Consider the following 22,377-nt stretch of genomic DNA (forward strand, 5'->3'; position numbering starts at 1 on the left):
TAATATGAGATGAAATATGGTAATGCAACTAAGAAAGCAGTACAATTTTTTTGGTTACACGTAAACTCCCACTCCTAATAAGCAGTACAAACCGTGCAACACCCTACAAAAGCAATGAAATCTACACTAAAAAGCAAATAAAGGATAGAATATTCCTCCCCCAAGCTAGAATTTGCAGTGTCCTCACTGCATAAACCAGTTCAGAAAAGGAACGAAAACCAACCCCTGGATCACCAAATCACCAAAGTCGCTCACCAAAAGCCACAACACCATAAAAACTATACACAAATCCCGACAATCTAGCAAACTAATAATTCAATCAATGTACAAGATTCTCAACAAGATGGCATCAAAACAAAAATCCAAGCAAAAATCTGAGATGAACATTAATGACAATTAGAAGTGAGAAAAGATGCTTACTACCCAATTAATTGGGGAGAAAAGTCAAATGTGCTCAAAAATCATGTCATAATGCTTCACGAAGGCGAACTTGGACCAATTTGATGCCTATTTGAAACAATCCTATAAGAATCATTAATAATAATAAAAAAATTAGAAATCCATTGAGGAAAAAAATTATACTAACAAAAGAAATTAAACGCAAAAAGGGAAAAGAAAAAAAAGAAAAATCAGAATAATACAAAAATAATAGGAAAAGAGAAAAAAGAAATAAAATAAAAAATAGAAACAAAGAAAGAAAGAAACGAAAGAAAAGAAGGGAAAAGGTGCGTGAAACAGGGACATGGAAGGATTGGGGCTGAGGGATGGTGGTTGGTGTGTCGAAGGAGATGATGATGGCGGCGAGTGGGAGTGCAGGTGTGTTGCGCCGGTGAGAAGCAAAAGGACGGCAGGAGAGGATGGACTGAGGCAGGGCGGATGTAGGCTGCGAAGGCAATGGGTTAATGGTGGTTCGTGGTAGGGCGGAGGGCGGGAGGCGCGCGCGGAATGACGCCGACGACGGGTTGTTGGTGGCCGGCACGAATGTTGTTGTTAGGGGATGGGTATGGTGCGATGCGGCGCGAGACTGGGCGGAAAGAAGGATGGCGATGCGGGTATGGGAGTGGAGTAACAGGGTTGTTGTTAGTGGGAGTGGAGACAATATGAGGCAGGCTATGGTGGTGGGTTTTAGGGTCGTGGTTTACGGTGGTGGTGCCGGTTCTTGATGGTCGTCGGTGATGGTGACGTCACTGTCTTGCAGAGGCTGGTGAAAAAAATCAAAACGAACAATTTAGTTCACAAACCGCAAATATTCACAAAACCACAAAAAGAAAAATCAAAGTAAAAAAAATAAAAATATTCACAAAAGAGCAAAAAAAAAAAAAAAATATTTACAATTTAGTCTCACCAAAAACAAAAAAAACTAAATAGAACAAAACCGTTTTCCCGGCAACGGCGCCAAAATTTGATAGGCCTGTCGCGCACCTAACAAAAATAAATGACCTAACTAATCCTTCTAACTATGTAGTAGGGTAAGTCAGAGTCGATCCCACAGAGAGAAAGTTGTTCTATGATTAGTCCTTAAATAATGGTAAGACTAAAAGAGGTTAATAATAATGACCGTCGAATCAACTATACTAATCAATATATAAATAAAAGACTCTACAGTTAAGTATCCCCACTAGCACGAAGTAATACAAAATAATTTCTACCCCAAACTAATCAATTAAATGTTCACAAGGAAAAGTCACCCTATAAAGTACCATAAACCTCTCCCGAGTATCTATGGCTTCTCTAATATGCATTCAAGCCTACTCCCGTGGAATCATGCAAATTAAAGACATTAAACACGACACTTTAACTTCCTAACAATCCATTCTACCTACTCCCGTGGAGAACTTCATGTCCTTAATTGAAATACTCAAATCCGTCAAAATCCAACTCCCGTTGTGATCAAGACAATGGAATTATAACAATACTAGTTATCCCTAATCTAGTATTGGAATATGCACAATCAATTAAGCAAGAACAATTAACAATTAATATGAGAATTTAAAGAAAATCATGAATTAAATCATACTAGGGTTCAACTTAACCATAGATAAAAGAAACTACTCTATCATGAAATAAATAATGAAATCTAAAACTATAAAAGAAAACATAATTAAATAAATCAATGAAAGAAACTAATAGAACTCATAAATTAATGAAGAAGAATAAAAACTAGGGTTTACACCAAAAACTAGAGAGAAAGAGAGGAGAGAAAACTAAAACCTAAAACCTAAGAAAATAACGTGAGAGGGGGTGAGGAGAGAGAAAGAATGAAAACCTATCTAAATAAATATTCAATAACCTAATATGACTTGGAAAGTAATTTACAATATAAGGAAAGTCTTAAATAAATCATTAATAGGCGGATTAGTGATCCGCGCGTACACGTGGCAGATTCTAGCAGAAACAGTGCAATCTTCCGAAAGGCATAACGCCTTGACTATAAGTCTCCTCGGGGCGTGCCACCTATCGTAGGAAATATCTTCAAGTCTAGTTTTCAAATCTGGTGGAATTACTCGATTCTAAGAATCATATCAAAAGTTATGATCAGAAGAGTAAACATGACTCTTTTTTCACATTTCTTCTAATGATTTTCCGCTTCGTTTTTGCTCAAACTCGTACTATGACATATCCATACGATCCTTATTTATTGTAGCTTCTTTCCAAGTGTTTCTAATCCTCAAGTTTAGCTAATCACACTCCAAATACGTCATCAATGCCTGAAATTCATCAAAAACAAGAAAACATACCGAATAGAAGTACAAAAGCATAACTTAAGAATATAATGCAATAATGAACCTAAATATGAAACTAAATGCTCTAAAATGCAACATAAATGCACCTAAAAACTATATATAAATATGACTTATCATACATTTTATTTTAGTTGTAATAGTTAATAATTAACTTATGTATTAGTAGTAGTTCCTTTCGCCTTGTTGTTATTAAATGTTTAATAACCGCGGCATAACTACTCTTGAATTGTCCATGCTTTGTACTCTAATATGTTTTCTAAGGAAAGTGGAAATTCAGGATTGTTACAGCGACTGGCCGAGATGCGCTGGAGGATGCCAACAAAAAGATTGAGGTCGGCGAGAAGGCCTGGGCGGCCGAGCGCCAAAGTTGGGAGAAGGAGAAGGCCGATATGACCATGGCCAAGACTGGCGCCGAGCACAATAAGATCGAAGCCGAATCGAAGGTGCTACAGATTCAAGCCGACCTTGATAGGGTCCAATTCCGGTTGAACACCGCCGAGGCGCATCTGAAAGCGGCTAAGGAAAAAGCCTCGTGGGCCGAGGAGAAATGGTATACCAAGTGGCAAGCCTCTCCGGCTTGTGATGAGTTTTGCGCCGAAGTTGGCCAAGCCTCTCACAAGTTGGGTGAGGATGAGGCTCTGGTTCGGCTTAAGGCTGTCATGGCCGACTCCTGCCCGACGGTAGACTGGAATACCGTCTGGTCTCGGTATCAAGAGCTTTATGATGAAGAAGTGGCCGAGATTCGCGCTCGGATTGCTAAGGAGGGCTCTAAGGATGAGGCCGAGGAGAGTGGAGGCACTGAGAAAGCCGAGGACCCTGCCGCAGATGGGGAGAAGACTCTTGATGACCCGGTCGAGGAAACCTCCTAAGTAGCCGAAACTCTTGATGCCGAACAGGCCAAGCTACCCCCTTGCTCTTAGGCTGACTTGCTTTTGCCTTTTTTGATTTGCTTCGATGATCCGAGCACTTTTGTATTTTTGCGGACAATCTTTGTAATCTTTGCAAACTTATCAGTTATGAATACAACTATCATTTGCAATTCCCTGATTTTGTCATTTGCAATATCATTTTTAACTTGTTTGTGAAATTTCAATTGATTTACTATTTCCATTGAGTTGCAATTCTATCCGGGCAATATCATTTGCAATTCCCTGTTTGTGAAATTTCAATTGAGTTATTATTTCCATTGAGTTGCGCACAATCCGAGCACTATCATCTGCAATTTCCTGTTTGTGAAATTTCAATTGAGTTGCAATTCTTCAAAAACAGACGGTCTCACGTTAGTGTTAACGTGAGACCGCTGATGTCATGCTGACATCACGCGCATGCATGAAACCAACAGGTTAATTAGTTAAGCGCTCGCACCTATTAGTTATGATATCCTTAAATTGATTCTGGATGAATTAGTTAAGCGTTGAAGTATATTAGCTAGTCGCTGGAGTATATTAGTTAGCCGCTAGAGTATATTAGTTAATCGCTGGAGTATATTAGTTAAACGCTTAAGTATATTAGTTATGTGCTGAAGTATATTAGTTATATCATAAAAATCAAATTATAATGCATTTTATTGGCCATAACTTCAATATCACGCATAAATAATCATGTCTTTCTCAAAAAAACTAATGCACTAATTATATCATAAACCCTCCAAAACAAACCCATCATGCTCTTCTTCAATAAGTCAGACAACAAAGAATTGCAACAAACCAAACTTGGGCAAAAATCACCATCTTTAACACACAAAAACACATTAGCAACTTCAATAAAGAAACCATTTTTCTTAAAAACATTGATTACTATATCAAAGAAGAATAACCAAAATTGAGAAAGAAAACAAATATTGATGAATGTCACCAGTTGAAGAAACCCAGAAGTTTAGTTTGATAAAAAAAACTGATTATGATGAAGAGCAGATTGAATAATATATGGATTTACCTATTTAGTGATGTTTGAAGAACCCATTAAAATTTCCCAGTTGTTGTGTTTGAGAAGTGTTGAAATTTCTTCAACATTTTCGCCATTGGAGAGATTCAAGGTGGTGAAATTGCAGGAGATAATCTGAGTTTTGTGCGTTTTCTGTGTAAAAAACAATAATAACTAAATACCCAAATATCATAACTATTTATCTGAAAATAGTAACTAATAGCTAGAATCATAATTATCAACTATAAAACCATAAATGAAGACCGAGGCTAAGAATTGGAGGAAAAATAGACTCGTCTCACGTTAGTGTTAACGTGAGACGGTCTTTTATAAGACTTTGCGTTAAACAAGTGAGTTGCCTTTAAATAGGCTTACAAGGAGAGATTACAGGATGTTAGTTACTGAAGATATTTACAGAATATTTAATTTCCAATAACAGTAGATAAATACAAGAGATTATATCTAATATAACAAACTTGAGGATAGCTATTGACTTAGTAAGACTAGCTTACTGAGAACGTGACTTATCTTCAACAGAAACAATGATGATTTTTGTGGTAGTTTCATTATTGTTAATTCTGTTACTCAAGCGAATGAACTTGACGTTGATGAGTTATTGATAGATGATAAAACAAACAGAGTTTTGGCATATGAACCAACAAGTACACCAGAGTATAATTCATTTATATGTGGTCCATGTAATGTCATATTTTTTTTATGGTGTTTTGATTGTTATGAAGGAGAACGTTTTCTATGGAATCCTACGCTCAATTAGCTGAAAACCTTGCCTCCAATAATTGCCAATAAGTCTAATGTAACTTTTCATGGATGTGAGTTTTACGGATTTGGATACGATCCTTACACTAGAGATTAAAAGGTGGTTGTTATCAAGGGTTATGAAAATACAAAAGAAGATTCAATCTTCATCTACTCGTTGCGTGATGATACTTGGAGATATTGGGGTGACCTGTCAAAGGAGTACTATGTGCATCGTGAGAGATGTTACATCTTTGTGAATGATAGTGTTTATTGGCTAGCCGCCTAAGAATGGTGTTGTCCATCAAGTGGCAGTGAATTTCATTTGATGATTGGTTTCAACTTAGCTACAGATGAATTTCAAGAGTGGCAAGTACCAAAGAACGAGAGGCCAGCTTATTATCAATGTCTTACAATATGTCACAACTCTATTGCTTTACTTGTTGGTTATGAAGAAGAGACGAGGAATCATTACGTGATGTGGACTTCTATTGAAGGGGTCTGGACCAAGAAACACACAATTAATCTTGATTACAAAGGTTATTGTAAGTCACTTGGTCGTTGGAAGGATAACAATGTCCTATTTAGTCATTATGGCGAACTAGTTTTATATGGCTTTGACACCCAAGAAACATGGCTCATCCTTCAACTGGTGAGTCTTAGTCTGTTCAGTCATACTGACCATACGTCGAGTGCTATAGAACCTGTTCAAGAATTCCTCCTCCATTTGATCCCAACTGTCGATGGATTGTGAGGGTAAATATGTGTACCGGTTAAAGGCCATGCCTTGAAGAGAACAAATAAATTGTTTGACCAGGAAATCATCTGTGGTACCAGCATTATTGCATGTTTCCACAAAGTGAGCAATATGTTGCTTAGGATTTCCTTTCCCATAGAATTGCTGAAACTTAGGGGGCTGGTAGCTAAGTGGCTTGTGCGGCTTGTCGATGCTTTATGTATGAGGCTTTACATAGCGATGACTGCCTTGAGAACTTTCCCCGAGTTGATTTTTAACAACATGAGCTATCAATGACTCAAGTTGTCGAGCTGTAGGCGTGCGACGAACGTCTTCACCACTATTGCCTTCACTTTCACCCCCATCTAGCCTTGATGTTGCGTCGTCCTCCTCAAGTTTCTTGTTAAGGGCAGCGATTTGCTCATTTTGGAGTCGGAATGAGCATCTTTTTCTTCTCCATCCTTCATTAATTTTTGGAGTAGAGTATTCATTTCAGCAAGTTGTTCCTGTATTAGCCCAGGTCACCATAACAGCAACAGTGTTTGACTGTGAAAATAGCAAGGGTTCCTCTAAGTGGAAAATCTTTAGAGGTGATGAGTCAACAATATCATCACTTGTTTCATTGTCACTCTCTATATTGAGTGGATCAAAGAGAGGACTAGTATGTACGATCAGTTGTATGACTTATGAGATAAGAGTTGCTTTCATATTTGAGAAGCAATGAATAATGGCTTGCGTTTAGCCAAAGCGATTGAGCCAAACGCAGGGGCTTCACGCTCCTTCTATGAATCATGCATGATAGATGATTCAGTAGCAGCAGGCTTAAAGAGCTTTCTTTGCCTGGTAGGAACATTTACAGTTCGGAGCTTTGCAGCGGCAGTAACAACAACAACCTTTTTCATTCTTCTGGTGCAAAAACCAAGATCATATCATCCATAAAGTCACCCAGCGTTACAAATTTTCATAGGGTGTCGGCAAATTTTATAGAAGATTGAGAGATGTTCTTGCTTGAGGCCATTTCTCAGATTTGTTGTTGATGACGAAACAGAGATGAGAGGCAGGGATTGTCTCATCGAGCGTGCCAAAATTTGTATAGACAAATTTCGAGTCAAAATATATACGACGAGAAACAAAGTAATAAAGAAATTATATTTCAATAATGTATTGAGTACAATCTCCGTAAACAGTTTATAATGGAAAAATAAACTAAGTCCTCCGATTCTGTTCCGTAGCTTGAGAGTGACACGTGTTGGTGTCGTTGTGGAGCTGAGTGTAGACTGACGTGTTGTCAACGTCAACCTGAGTTTGAGTGTGGGGATAATGTTTTGTCAACGTCAACCTGAGTTTGAGTTTTGTTTGAGTGTATTCGAATGAGGTATGACAAAAGCTTGAATCTGATCAGTCAAATATGTTTGAGTGTATCTGAACAGTTGGCACAAATTTGATGTGCTTATTGACTATCTGCAGAGAGAATTTCAACAGAAATTTATGAGCTCTTGAGAATAATAATTTTTCGATCCCCTCAGAAGGAGGTGAGGTGTATTTATAGGGAATGGAGAACCTTTCATGGACTTGGTAGTTTATGGATTTGGATCGTTTATGACTTCAAAGTCTTTTCTTACTTTGCCATTCGACGATCCTATTTGGACTATAATATTGACTAGCCCAAATAGTTGATAACCCAAATTATATTTGTTTGATTTAATTTGGAAATTTATTTAGGTGGACTAAAATAATTAAATTAGACTAATTATATTTATTTTAGCTCAATAATAATTAATTCATTTTAATTGTAAAACACTTATAGATTTTGTGTCTACAGACATTAAGGTGAAATGAAGACGGCGATGGTGAGATTTCCACTTTTTCTAGATTTTAGTGCTAAGCCAAAACTTGATGCTCTCGTGAAAGTCCCACTAGACCTACACATAAATTTCTCTCACTTAATGCCTGGTCTTGCACCCAAATGCCAGGTCTTGCACTGTGTTTGCAATCTTACTGCTAATAGGCAAGCCAGTGCAGCAAGTTCTGATCGCTAAAGTCCATGAAGCATTGACTTGTTCGTGCCTTGTTTTCCTGATATTCTAAGTTGTGTTGCACCATGTTCAGATTGGTGTATTAGTTTCTCTGCACGTAGTTGCAGTACTAACTCTTTCATTGATAGACAAATTTAATGTGAGAAAATGTATGATTTCTTTCTCCATCTACTCGAAGCAAATAAAGTTGTAAAACAGAGATGGTGTTTACAGGAGTTTGCTGTAGGGATGAAGTGAAAACGCTTTACGCCACGCAAGTGCTAGGCTGCTAGCTCTAGGTTCCTGTCACAAAAAGAAGTAGATTTCATCAAATCTCAGGACACCAAAGTGAAAATTCTTTTGTTGTAGGAGCAGCTGCCATTATCAGATTCTGTCCCACTCGGGATGATCAGAGTTAGTGTCCATGCTTGCATCAGTACCAAATGGAGGATAGGAAGGCTTAGGAAGAGTGAGAGAGTGACTACTGAGCATTAACACCACAGAAGACATGGTTGGTCGGTCCTCGATACTTTCTTGAACGCATAACAAGCTCATGTGTATGCATCTTATAATCTCAATTCTTGATCCCGTTGATAATGATGGATCAATAACATTCAAAGCCATGTCTTCTCTCCAATTTCTCCATACCTGTAAGACATTATATAACTTATAGTATGGATTTTGCATTGGATTATACAGTCCATAAAGTTAATTGCTAGGAAAGCTTAAATACTTACAAAGCTTATTAGGTCCTCTCTGTATCCCTCATTATGAAATCCATTACTCTTCCGACCTGTTATGATTTCCAAAACCAGTATACCGAAGCTGTAGACATCTGATCCTACAGAGAAGATTCCATGCAATGCGTACTCTGGTGCCATATATCCACTGCATAAAAGAGGTAGGATTGGACTCTAATTCATTTACTGTAGTGGTATCCACATCAATATGATTTGAATATATGATAATAAAGCAATGGACAACCTGAAATCCTACAATGAGAAGTTATTCCTGGGAAAGTGATCTAGTTTAGTCACTCAGAATTCAATAATATATGATACACTTACTAAGTACCGACGATTTTGCTGGTATCTTCACTAGTTTGGTCAACTCCGAACAACCTTGCCATACCAAAGTCTGCAATCTTGGGATTCATATCAGCATCTAGAAGTATGTTGCTAGGTTTAAGGTCACGGTGGATGACTCGTACTTGCGAATCTTCATGAAGGTAAAGCAGTCCTCGAGCTATGCCCATTATAATCTGGTGCCGGATTTGCCAATTTAAATATGACCGCTTGCTGACATCTGCACGTAATTGATGCTTTTGAGTGTTATTCAATCCATTTTCATTACCCAATTTACAGCTCAATTGATCAATGTCAGTTGTCATGGTATATAAGAACATGTAACCAACATACCGAACAAGAACTGATCTAGGCTCGCATTGCGAACGAACTCATAAATAAGAAGTCTTTCTTCTTCTTCTAAGCAGAAGCCAAGGAACCTAACAAGATTCTTGTGTTGAAGTTTAGTCATCAAGAAAACCTCGGTTTTAAATTCACCATCACCTTGTCCAGAATCTTTTGAGAGTCTTTTCACCGCGATTTCTTGTCCATTTGTTAATATCCCCTGTTTTTATCCAACATGTTTACATGTACATTAGATGCCTTATAATTGTAATATATATATATACATATATGTATATATATATACATATATGTATATATATATACATATATGTGTATATATATATATATACATATATGTATATATATATATATATATACATATATATATATTCTTTGAATTAGTAACATACTAGTAATACATAGTGTTCTTTTGTAAATAAAACAAGTACCTTATAAACGGTACCAAATCCACCATGACCAAGTTTATTACCATCAGAGAAGTCGTCTGTTGCCACTCTATGTAAGTTCTATTGACTATCAATCTAAGAATAATAGCAAACAATAATAGAATATCAAATAATAAAGCAGGAAAGAACACACCAGAAATTTTACGTGGAAACCCAAGAACTGAGAGAAAAACCACGAATCTGCACTAGGAATCGATGAATGTTTGATAGAGATTACAAAAGCACTCAAGAGCTCTCTCTAAAGCTTTTTCTCTCTCAAATATGTGTTTAGAGATGATGATAATGAATAAACATAATTAGGGTTTATATTTATACCCTCATTAATACCAAAAACCGGAAAAAACTAGGCTTTGCGGTTCGACACCCCGCGGCCGCGCTCGACAACCCGCGGGCGGACAGAACCCGTCAGTTTTGTCAGTTCTTCGTAAAATCGTCATAACTTTCTCGTTTCTCATCGGAATTGGACGTATGACCTATCATTGGAAAGCTCTTGGAACAAGCTATCACCTCCACTTTGAATCACCTCAAAATCATTTATAGATTGAAAGATATGTCCATTCAAAGTTGGTCTTATGTCCCAAATGACGTTTTCCTTCTACGCAACCTCATCTCCACATCCATACACCTCCATGAGCTTCATATACTACCATATACCCAACAATCTCCCACTTGGAGATAGGTGTAAGTGAAGAAAACTTCATACCTTCATCATCCTCTCATTCATCTCAACTCCTACACACAACTCCCACTGCAAAAGCAATCTCTAGTTGTGCCCAAACCATGACATACATCAAGCATCCCATGACAACATCTCCTTTACACCAAGGAAAATAATATTGAAGATTGCACCAACTCCAATACAAAAGATATCAAAGTCTACACCGACTTTGATTCTTAATCACTAAACTCCAAATCATTGCACCATCACTCCATGAACCTACACACCCTCCTACCCCGGAGGTCGGATCACCTTAGAGACAAGCACAACCAAATGAAGATCCCTTCCTCTACAACTAAAGAAAATAACCACTTCCTCTCCAACCAAAGAAGCACATTGAAGTCTCATCAAACTTCAATAAAGCCAATTACCACCTAAGCCAAAGAAGCTTCTCATTGTTCTAAAAGCAAACTCACATTGCTCCCACTCGAACAATACACCCTTTGTTCCACTTAGGATTTCCGGCACAACATGCTTGTGTGCCGTCCTTCACCTTGTGCGCTTACCGGTCAATTTGCCACCGGGATACCGCTTCACCACGGTTTTCATCCCTTGGCCCACTATCGATAGTTTTCCGACCAAACGACACCTTACATGAAGTTCTCATCCCAATCCCGGGCCCCTTCACTGTGCTCCCCATGGTGTAAAGTGTTCCAGTCCTTGTCCGAGCTATGATCATTGCTCCCTTGACAATTTTCCAAGAACCGCCATCAAACACAACCTTGTAACCCGATGTAGCAAGTTGGGCTACCGATATCAAGCTTTTCTTCAACCTTGGGATAAACTTGACATTCTTCAACTCCAACGAGCCACCATGAGTGAGTTTCACACTCACATCACCTTCCCATGACTTCCACTGCCTTGCCATCCGCAAGGTAGACCTTTTCAAGTTTTTCCGGATTTGAAATTCCGAAACAACTCCCTGCATGGTGAGGAATGATGAGAAGAACCCGAATCCAAGACCCATGATCCCGAGCACCCAACCAACTCTTCCTGATCATCCATGCTTACCATCAAAGCATCGGAATCGTACTCAGAAATCAAGTTAGTTGATGCTTCTTCTTCATCATCACTTTCTTGAACCTTCTTCTTCCCTTTCCCATTCTCTTTCATAGGACAATCTCTCTTTATATGTCCTTCATTACCACACCCCCAGCAAGTAACACTAGCTCTGCCCTTTGACTTACCCCGGTCCCCCTTTGACTCTGATTTTCCCTGAAAGTTCCTCCCTTTTCCCCTCCCTCTACCTTCTGCACTGTATGCTCCAGATGATTCTCCACTCTCCTTCCTTCGAATGCTCTCACTCAAAATCAGATCACGGACAACATCATAAACCAATTTCTCTTTACCAGAGGAATTACTAACAGCAGTTACAACAGTTTCCCAAGCAGTAGGTAAAGAGGACAACAAAATTAGGGCTTTCACTTCATCCTCAAAGGCAATATTAACCGAAGATAACTGACTTATTAATGAATTAAATTCATTAATATGTTCAGCAGCAGAACTACCATTATTCATCTCTAAACCAAACAAACGGCGCATCAGATATACCTTATTCATTGCAGAGGCTTTTCATATATCTGACAGTGCTTTGATCAATCCAGCCGTTGTTTTGATATCCTTGACATTGAACGCCACAGTCCGAGCCAATGTCAAACGCACCACCGCTAGTGCCTGTCTGTCCAGTACTTTCCACTTAGCCTCTTCCATCTCAGCAGGCTTTTCAGACAAAGGTTGATACAGATTTTTCTGATATAAGATGTCCTCTATTTGCATCTTCCAATATCCAAAATCTGTCCCATCAAACTTCTCAATTCTAATCTTTGAATCCTCCATTGTTAATTATTCTAGATCTAGACAATAATCAAACCTAGCTCTTGATACCACTTGTAAGTTCTATTGACTATCAATCTAAGAATAATAGCAAACAATAATAGAATATCAAATAATAAAGCAGGAAAGAACACACCAGAAATTTTACGTGGAAACCCAAGAACTGGGAGAAAAACCACGAATCTGCACTAGGAATCGATGAATGTTTGATAGAGATTACAAAAGCACTCAAGAGCTCTCTCTAAAGCTTTTTCTCTCTCAAATATGTGTTTAGAGATGATGAATAATGAATAAACATAATTAGGGTTTATATTTATACCCTCATTAATACCAAAAACCGGAAAAAACTAGGCTTTGCGGTTCGACACCCCGCGGCCGCGCTCGACAACCCGCGGGCGGACAGAACCCGTCAGTTTTGTCAGTTCTTCGTAAAATCGTCATAACTTTCTCGTTTCTCATCGGAATTGGACGTATGACCTATCATTGGAAAGCTCTTGGAAACAAGCTATCACCTCCACTTTGAATCACCTCAAAATCATTTATAGATTGAAAGATATGTCCATTCAAAGTTGGCCTTATGTCCCAAATGACGTTTTCCTTCTACGCAACCTCATCTCCACATCCATACACCTCCATGAGCTTCATATACTACCATATACCCAACACTCTAATAGTGTCAAAGCCAAATTGTAAAAACTCTAAGCTTCTGCTTTCATCATTTTCAAGTTGATGAAGTAAAGGTGAAGCCACTGAAACCAAAGATTAAATATTTGATGATTAACAATGTACTGGATATTGTCATTTCCCCAATTAAACATGTTCGAAAACCGGAAAGGGAAGACACTATTCTGCTTACTTTCACACTTCTCCAATGACTTCTTGCTTCTATACAAGTAAATGAAGCCAACTGCAAGAGCAACAGATATAACTGTTGCAACTATGATTAGGATTGCAAGCTCCAACGTGTTGCTCCCATTTCCTGCAAACCGAGTTAGAAAGTAGTCGAAGTACTGGTTCCAGAAATGCTCATGATCGAAGTAGGAATTGTAGGAATTGAGTCCTTTTACGTCCAATTTGATATTCTCAAGGCAAAAGTTCGATTGCAGGTTATGTAAGAGATTCAGATATGAAGAACGTGCCAATAGATATGCACTTGCATAGTTGCATACTAACATCCAACAGATTCATTACAAAGCCTTATTGTTTACTGCATTGTTTTTCAAACTAGGAACGAAAAGAAACAGACGAATGTGTAAAGTGGGTCGAGCAAAAAGGAAACAGTGTGAGTATGGTAGCAAGAACAAATGTCAATTATAATAGTATATTTGGTTCAAGATACAAAATGGAAACAATATGCAGTTAAATAGAGGGGAGAAATGGTAACACAATATAATAGAAACACTTATCGGTCTGAGATTGAGAAGGATAATATGATGTGTTACCATAAGGTTGATGAGGGTAAAAAACTAGGTGGTAAATAATTAGCTTTATGAAATGAAAACTATTACTCTATCCCTCATAGCAAAAATATGTAAGTCCTGTTTCACAATAAAAAGTTAGTTGTTAGCAATTAGCTGTTTGCATTAGTTTTTAGCAGTTAGTTGGTTGCATACTTGTATTAGCTGGTTTGACTAGCTGTTTGTATTAACTGTTTGTTTGAAAGTGTTTGATAGATAACTGTTAGCTAATTGATACTTTATTAGGTGGAATTACCAATAAAGATATTGGAGTCATTTGTTAGTGCGATTTTTTTTTACAAAGGCTAGTAAATTTGACCAACTGTAGTATTTTTTAGTCTTTATACATAAATACATAAACCTGTCTTCCAAAAAACCTCCTACTAGTAGTTTTTCAAAATTAGCTTTTTAGACTCAAACCTCTGTTCCAAGCCTCTCACAACCAAACACTCCCATTAGAAGTTTTGACTAGTCATACTTCTCAATTCATCTCAAACTATCCTGTTACCTCAAACTTCTCTCAACCAAAAAACCGTAATAAAAATTGTTTTTTGTTGTGAGAAAATACAGAGAGAAGTTATGCAAATATATCAGAGAGTATTGTATTGCATTGATGTGTAAAACTGATTTCTTACACTGGTATATATAGGCAAAGTTTCTACTGTGCACAATTGCAAAATTTTCAAACCGGAGAAATTACCTGACATGCATTAAATGCACGCAGGAAAAATAGACTTCGCACAATATGTGAACAGTGGACTTCACACATGTGAAATGGAATTGCTCATTCCACTGTTTCTCAACACTCCCCTTGAATGTCCACTTATAAGTCATAATAGACGTTGTCTATTAAGAATCTTTGTTAGGAAAAATCCCGTGGGAAAAATCCATAACTAGGGAAAGAGTACAACTATTATGTATCCTTATATGCTTAAAATCAACTGCCTCATTAAAAACCTTGTCAGGAAAAACCCAGTGGGATAAAAACCTGATCGAAGGGAAAAAGAGTGCAGCGCATATAATACTCCCCCTGAATCTAGCATATATCATGAAGATGACGCATTCCAATTTTTCGGACTAATTCTTCAAATTTCTTCGCCGGAAGGGATTTGGTGAATAAATCTGCAAGATTCTCACATGATTGGATTTGTCGAATGTTGATCGTCCCTTCCTTTTGGAGGTCATGAGTGAAGAAGAGCTTTGGTGATAAATGTTTAGTTCTGTCTCCTTTGATGTACCCTTCGCTTACTTGGGTGATGCATGCAGTATTGTCTTCGTAGATGATAGTTGGATTTGTTGTTATTGTTTCCATCCCGCATTCTTCTTGGATATTCTTGATCATTGACCTTAGCCATACACATTCCCTTCCAGCTTCATAAAGAGCAATTAATTCCGCATGATTTGATGATGTGGCCGTCAAAGTCTGCTTTGTAGATTTCCAAGATATTGCAGTACCTCCATAAGTGAATACATATCCGGATTGAGACTTAGCCTTTTGTGGGTCTGAGAGGTAGCCAGCATCTGCATATCCAATGAGTGACGCATTGGGTCTTGACTGATAGAATAATCCGAGATCTTGTGTTCCTCGAAGATAACGTAATAAGTGTCTGACTCCATTCCAATGTCTCTTGGTTGGTGCATTGCTGTATCTAGCTAACAAGTTTACTGAAAAAGCTATGTCAGGTCGAGTATTGTTAGCCAAGTACATTAAAGCACCAATTGCACTTAGATATGGTACTTCAGGACCAAGAATCTCCTCGTTCTCTTCTCGTGGTCTGAATGGATCATCTTTCTCATTCAGGGAACGCACTACCATTGGAGAACTTATTGGGTGGGCTTTGTCCATGAAAAAAGTTTCAGGATTTTTTCTGTATAGTTTGATTGATGGACAAAAATCCCATTTCTTAGATGTTCCATTTGCAGGCCAAGGCAAAATTTTGTCTTCCCGAGATCTTTCATCTCAAATTCTTTCATCAAGTATTTTGCAGTCGCTTCAAGTTCTCTAGGAGTTCCGATAATGTTCAAATCATCGACATATACAGCAATGATCGCGAATCCTGATTTAGATCGCTTAATGAAAACACAGGGACTGATTTGATTATTTTTGAATCCTTCTTTCAATAGGTATTCACTAAGACGATTATACCACATTCTTCCAGATTGTTTTAACCCATAGAGTGATTTTCTCAATTTTATTGAGAACATCTCTTTGGGCATGCAATTTTCTGGTAGTTTTAGTCCTTCAGGAACTTTCATATAAATATCTGTGTCAAGTGAGCCATACAAATATGCGGTCACTACATCCATCAATCTCATTTGCAATCCTTTCGAAACTGATAAACTTACCAGAAATCTTAGTGTAGTTGCATCGACTACTGGAGAATATGTCTCATCATAATCAATCCCTGGCATTTGCGAGAAGCCTTGGGCTACTAATCTTGCCTTATATCTAGTAACCTCATTTTTCTCATTTCGTTTTCTCACGAATACCCATTTGTACCCAACTGGTTTTACACCTTTTGGTATTTGGGTTATTTGACCGAATACTTCACGTTTTTCAAGTGATCTCAATTCTGCTTGAATTGCCTCTTTCCATTTTGGCCAATCTTTTCTACGGCGACATTCATCAACTGTATTTGGCTCTACATCATTTTCATCGTATGTCATTTCAACCGCTATCGAGTAAGCAAAAATTTCATTCAAGACAACATCTTTTCGATTCCATTGTCTCTTTGTAGAAACATAATTAATTGAAGTTTCATTGTTGTCTAGCTTTCATGTTCCTTTTCTTCTGGAACACGTTTCTCTTCATTTTTGTTTTCATCATGCTCTGTTGGGGGATTTATATTAATTTCGTTCGTTGTCTCCCCTTGCCTTTTCATTTTTCTCGGTTTTAAATCTTTAGAACCGGGTGGTCTGCCACGTTTTCGACGTGCTATTGACTCATTTTCAATTGCCTTATTATTATTAGGAATTTCAATCCGTTCCGGAGCATTCGCAGCAGGTACATGTGACTTTGTCACTTTCTTAGAATCTGTGAATGCATCTGGCAATTGGTTTGCAATACTTTGCAGATGAACAATTTTCTTGACTTCTTGTTCACATGAATTTGTTCTCGGTCCAGAAACGACATTTGCGATGCGTTCCATGTAATTTCCGATTTTATATTTTGTGGGTCCACTTTCTCTCCCCCTAAGGATGGGAATACCGACTCATTAAAATGACAGTCGGCAAATCGAGCCGTAAATAGATCACCAGTTGTTGGCTCTAAATATTTGATAATTGATGGAGATTCAAATCCAACATATATTCCCATCCTTCTTTGTGGACCCATTTTAGTACGTTGGGGGGAGCAATAGGTACATGTACAGCGCACCCAAAAATTCTCAAATGTGAGATATTCGGTTCTCGACCAGATACTAATTGTAATGGTGAGAATTTGTGATAGGCTGTCGGCCTTAATCTTATCAATGTTGCCGCATGTAATATAGCATGACCCCAAGTAGTAGATGGCAATTTTGACCTCATTATTAATGGTCTTGCAATTAATTGTAGTCTTTTGATTAATGATTCAGCAAGACCATTTTGTGTATGTACATGAGGTACAGGGTGCTCAACAATAATCCCAATAGACATGCAATAGTCATTAAATGTTTGGGATGTAAATTCCCCAGCATTGTCTAATCTTATTTTCTTTATTGTATGATCTGGGAATTGAGTTCTTAATCGAATTATTTGAGCCAAAAGTTTTGCAAATGCAACATTTCTGCTTGACAGAAGGCTCACATGTGACCATCGAGTAGAGGCATCAATTAATACCATGAAATAACGAAATGGTCCACATGCAGGATGAATAGGCCCACAAATATCTCCTTGAATTCTTTCTAAAAACATTGGAGATTCAGTGGCAATCTTATTTATAGATGGCTGATTATCAATTTGCCAAGTGAGCATGCAGAGCATGTTAATTCATTTGACCGAGGAATTTTGACATTCTTTATAGAGTGTCCATTTGAGTTTTCAATGATTCTATGCATCATTCCTGTGCCAGGATGGCCTAATCGGTCATGCCATAGAGTAAATGATTTCTATTATCTAACTTCTGGTTAGATATCATATTAATTTCAATCGGACGTATATCTATGCGATATAGTCCCGAGGAAATTGCTGGCAATTTTTCATAGATGTATTTCTTGCCGTTTTTCTCTGCCGTTAGGCATATGAATTCCTCTTTGTTCACCGTCATTGTTTCCAAATGGTAACCATTCTGACGTACATCTTTGAAACTTATGAGGTTCCTTCGAGATTTACTCGAATATAATGCGTCATTAATTATCAATTTTGTCCCATTTGGAAATATAATGCAAGCTTTTCCAGAGCCTTCAATTAGCTTGGCTGTCCCAGAAATTGTACTAACATTTGCTTGGAATATTGTAAGTTTTGAAAAATACTCTTTATTTTTCAATATGGTGTGTGTTGTCCCACTGTCCAGGAGACATTGTTCTTTAGTTCCAACTTCTGATGAATTCATATCTTCATAAATAATAAATACGATGATTAGTATAAGAAAAATACGTATTTTTATTAATAATAAAGGAACAAATACATGAAAGTGGATATTGAAGCAGTTTAAATAAACTAAGCACATTAATCGATTGTGATCTAAACAAACTTATTTTCAACTTCAGCATCATCCATAAAAAAACTGAAACATCAAGGCTGGGCATGGATGTAGTGGCTTCATTAACAAAGTTTGCTTCAGCATTTTTTCCTTTGTTTTTTATTGAAGCTTGATATAGATCTACCAAATGTTTGGCAGTACGACATGTGCGGCCCCAGTGCCCAGTCATGCCACATCTATGGCAAGTATCATTTCCTTTATAGGACGTCTGCCTCTGATTTCCAGATGATTGTCCCCAATTTTTATCAGAATGTTTAAAATTATTATTTCTTGGGGAAAATCGGCCTCTTCCACGTCCACGCCCGGCCACGGTAATTACCACGCCCTCTTCCATGACCGTTGTAATTACCGCGTCCACCACTATGTATAACATTTGCTTCTGGTGGATTAGAGCTTTCTATATGCATTTATCTCATGAGTGGCTGAAGACCCCGTAGGTCTAAGATTATGATTTTTCAGCAAAAGATCATTATTTTGTTCAGCCACAAGTAGTACTGAGATTAGCTCAGAGTACTTTTTGAAAGCTCTGAACCTGTATTGTTCTGCCAATATGATATTAGAGGCGTGGAAAGTGGAGAGCGTTTTGTTTATCATTTGCTCTTTGTGATGGGATGATCACAATATCTTAACAATGATACAATTCTAAACAATGTTGAATTGTAATCACTGACCGTTTTAAAATCCTGGAACCTCAGATTGGTCCAGTCATAATGTGCCTTTGGGAGAAGCACATTTTTGTGATGCCCATATCTTTCATTTAGGCTATCCCATAGTTCTTTTGGATCATCCACAAGTAGATATTCACTTTTTAAACTTTCATGTAAATGATGTCTTAGGAGGACTAAGGCTTTTGCCTTTTCTTGTACAGTCGCAATTTTAACTGATGCGCTGTTGTAGTTGCATCCCCTTGTTGGGTTGTCACATCTTTAATTGTATGTTCCAGTCCTTGGGCCTTTAAATTCATTTGGGCGTCCACCGTCCATTCTAAAAACTTTTGCCCAGATAGATCTAGTATGTTAAATTGTCTTTTCACTAGATCTCCCATTCTTTTGACTACAAATAGGTAAATATTTGAAATTAGTAATGATGATAAATCACATATATATATTATCTCCCCTTGATTTATATCATTATTATTATAGATAAATAATACAAACAAAAAAAACTAAAAATAGCGCAACAATAATGAAGCTAAGCAAAAAAAAACAAGAAAATACCAAAAATAGAAACAAAATACAACAAGTGAATAAACAAAAAAAACTTCCTAAAATGCACTTAAAGACAAAAAAAATTGATATTCATGTGCATTTTTCGCCATTCTTCCGGGGGAAATTTTTTTTTTTTTGTCTCCTATTTATGTATTAGGAGATATATCATTAATGCCATGAGGAGGAAAAAGAAACCGGCTATAAGAAATAAGTAGAGTTTTATTTTCCTAAAATCCTCTTCAAAAGAGGAAGATGAGGGTGGAGGACGGTTGTCGTCGGCGTTAAACATGGTGGCCGGAAGGTTGAGGAAGAAGAAAAAAATTTGTGGGTTTAGAGAGAAAAAAATCGGAAGAAGATAAGGGATATGTGGTGAAAATGGGGATGGTAATCCGCTTTTATAGAGGGTTATCCCTAACTGTGCAGTTCATATACAGTTAAAAAATATACAACGCAATAAAATTCTAATATTGACAAATATATATTAGAGCATGCTAGTAAATTGGTAATATAATATATGTAACTATAAATGCAAAAAAAAAATAGAATTAGAGACAATAATATATAATAATGTTCTGAATGCTTGTTCCCTGCATACATACGACATTATTGCACATATAAGACATAATAATGCTATCATTCACTAGGCCGTCCATATAGGGGCAATAAAAAAATTAACCTGTCCATATAGGCGGTTTAAGAGCAGATAAAATAAAATAACGTAAATAAAATGTCCTTGCCCTCCATGAAGGTGGCGTTAAAATTATTTGTTTTCTGCGTTAGTAGTATGGTGACGTTTACTACTAGTTTCTTCCTGTTCATCTCTATCTCTTTTATTACTGGGCGGAGGTTGATTTTCAGCTGGTTGTATAGGAGGGTTATTATTGGTGTTGGGAACAGGGGTTTGTGGTTTTCTCTGGTATGAGTATTTGTACCGTTGTTACGGTTACTGGGTCGGGGCTGTATTACAGTTCCCCTCGCTGGGTTGGTAGTGAATGGCACATTGTTTCGCTCTATCCAAAAATAAATACCCGAGACAGAGACATTGTGTAAAACAATGTTAATCCCGTTACTTTGTTGGTCCATATTCGGGTAGTAAAAAGGTTGGGCTTGGAAAAAATTTAAACTTAAAAACAAAATGGATGTAAAAATTTTAAAGATACCTTAAAAAAAAATTTCCGGTAGAACACTCGTGCTGATAACGTGTTGTGAGAAAATACAGAGAGAAGTTATGCAAATATATCAGAGAGTATTGTATTGCATTGATGTGTAAAACTGATTTCTTACACTGGTATATATAGGCAAAGTTTCTACTGTGCACAATTGCAAAATTTTCAACACCGGAGAAATTTACCTGACATGCATTAAATGCACGCAGGAAAAATAGACTTCGCACAATATGTGAACAGTGGACTTCACACATGTGAACAGTGGAATTGCTCATTCCACTGTTTCTCAACATATTTTTTTTTTTTTTTTTTTGTTTTCGATCCCAAAACTAAAACTTTGATCTAAAACATGGATGCTCTTACCTGATTGAGGAGGAGGCGATGCTGGGATGTTGTAAAATAGATAATCCTCATATCTGATCTTGCAGCTCGGTCCAAGAACCTGTGCTCCTATGCTATTAGCACAGCAACTTGGAAGCACGTTACTAATAAAATTCCCAACACAATTAAAGCAGTTCCTATGTGATAAATCTGGGGAGCATTGAGCAAGTGCATAAATGTTCTTAAAGCTATCACCCTTATCACTGCCTGTTGCAAACTTAAGTTGAGAGTCGCCTGATGCAGCTTTATTTTGAAGCTTATGCAATAAGTTTCCTAACACCTGATTAAACTGATTAACATTATCAGTCACATTAATTAAGTTATACAACATCAAGGTAGGTAGTTGATCATTGATTCCGAGTATTGCACGATTTGCATAGCGCAGCATACAGTTGTCGTACCATCCAACAGCTTCCTTTTCTGAAGGACACATCTGAGGAAGCATACTTACTGAATCATTGAGGCATTTATGGCAGTCTTGGACTGTCACATCACCTCTACATAATGCGATGCTGGTAACTTGGTCAGGGTCCTGGCCGAAGGAGAAACTGTAGAAGCCGGAGTTATTTGTGTTGGATAATATGGAAGAGAAGAGGGTGTTAAGATTGGCCTTGTATGTGCTGGTGTTGGTGTAGTGACCATAGGTGGTTATACAAAAATGGCCTATGAAATTTGGCTGGCAATTGCATGGGAAATCAAGTAAAACTGAATAAGAATGTGTGTATAGTGAAATTTGGATAATCCCATTTGCAAGTCTTACTGTTGTTTATACGAGACTTGCAACATCATCTAATTAATTTAAATAGGTAGAAAGTTGAAAATTTTGTTAGGCGTGAAACGACGTTGAGGGGTGAGGAAATTTTGAAAATTCAAAGTCACCTAG

At 37.4% G+C, this 22,377-nt stretch overlaps 2 protein-coding genes across 3 annotated transcripts in view; both read right to left on the bottom strand.

The window, feature by feature from the left end:
• Positions 1-7,284: 7,284 nt before the first annotated feature.
• On the bottom strand, positions 7,285-21,669 carry LOC109135736 (cysteine-rich receptor-like protein kinase 28). Of its 2 annotated transcripts, none has more exons than XM_048635357.2 (5): positions 21,477-21,669; positions 9,593-9,803; positions 9,242-9,479; positions 8,912-9,062; positions 7,285-8,822 (listed from the first exon to the last, which is right to left on the bottom strand). In XM_048635357.2, exons 1-5 carry the CDS (start codon positions 21,525-21,527, stop codon positions 8,559-8,561), a joined length of 915 nt encoding a protein of 304 aa, XP_048491314.1. In that variant the 5' UTR covers positions 21,528-21,669; the 3' UTR covers positions 7,285-8,558. The 2 variants fall into 2 exon arrangements, with proteins under 2 accessions (XP_048491314.1, XP_057247118.1); XM_057391135.1 differs by lacking the exon at positions 21,477-21,669 and adding an exon at positions 10,033-10,120.
• LOC104901131 (cysteine-rich receptor-like protein kinase 29) overlaps positions 13,458-22,377 on the bottom strand; it is a 30,462-nt gene continuing 21,542 nt past the window's right edge. The window contains exon 8 of the mRNA XM_048635353.2: positions 13,458-13,580. The gene's annotated coding sequence lies outside the window, so the exon portion shown is untranslated. The remainder of the gene's footprint in view (positions 13,581-22,377) is intronic.

This window comes from Beta vulgaris, chromosome 8 (assembly GCF_026745355.1).
Source record: "Beta vulgaris subsp. vulgaris cultivar EL10 chromosome 8, EL10.2, whole genome shotgun sequence".
NCBI lineage: Eukaryota > Viridiplantae > Streptophyta > Magnoliopsida > Caryophyllales > Amaranthaceae > Beta > Beta vulgaris.

Coding starts and splice junctions, on each gene's coding strand:
- LOC109135736 (XM_048635357.2), bottom strand. CDS start 21,527: ATGAGGATTATCTATTTTACAACATCCCAGCATCGCCTCCTCCTCAAT. Junction 9,480..9,592: donor CCTAGATCAGTTCTTGTTCG/GTATGTTGGTTA, acceptor AATTACGTGCAG/ATGTCAGCAAGCGGTCATAT. Junction 8,823..8,911: donor GAGAGGACCTAATAAGCTTT/GTAAGTATTTAA, acceptor AATGTCTTACAG/GTATGGAGAAATTGGAGAGA.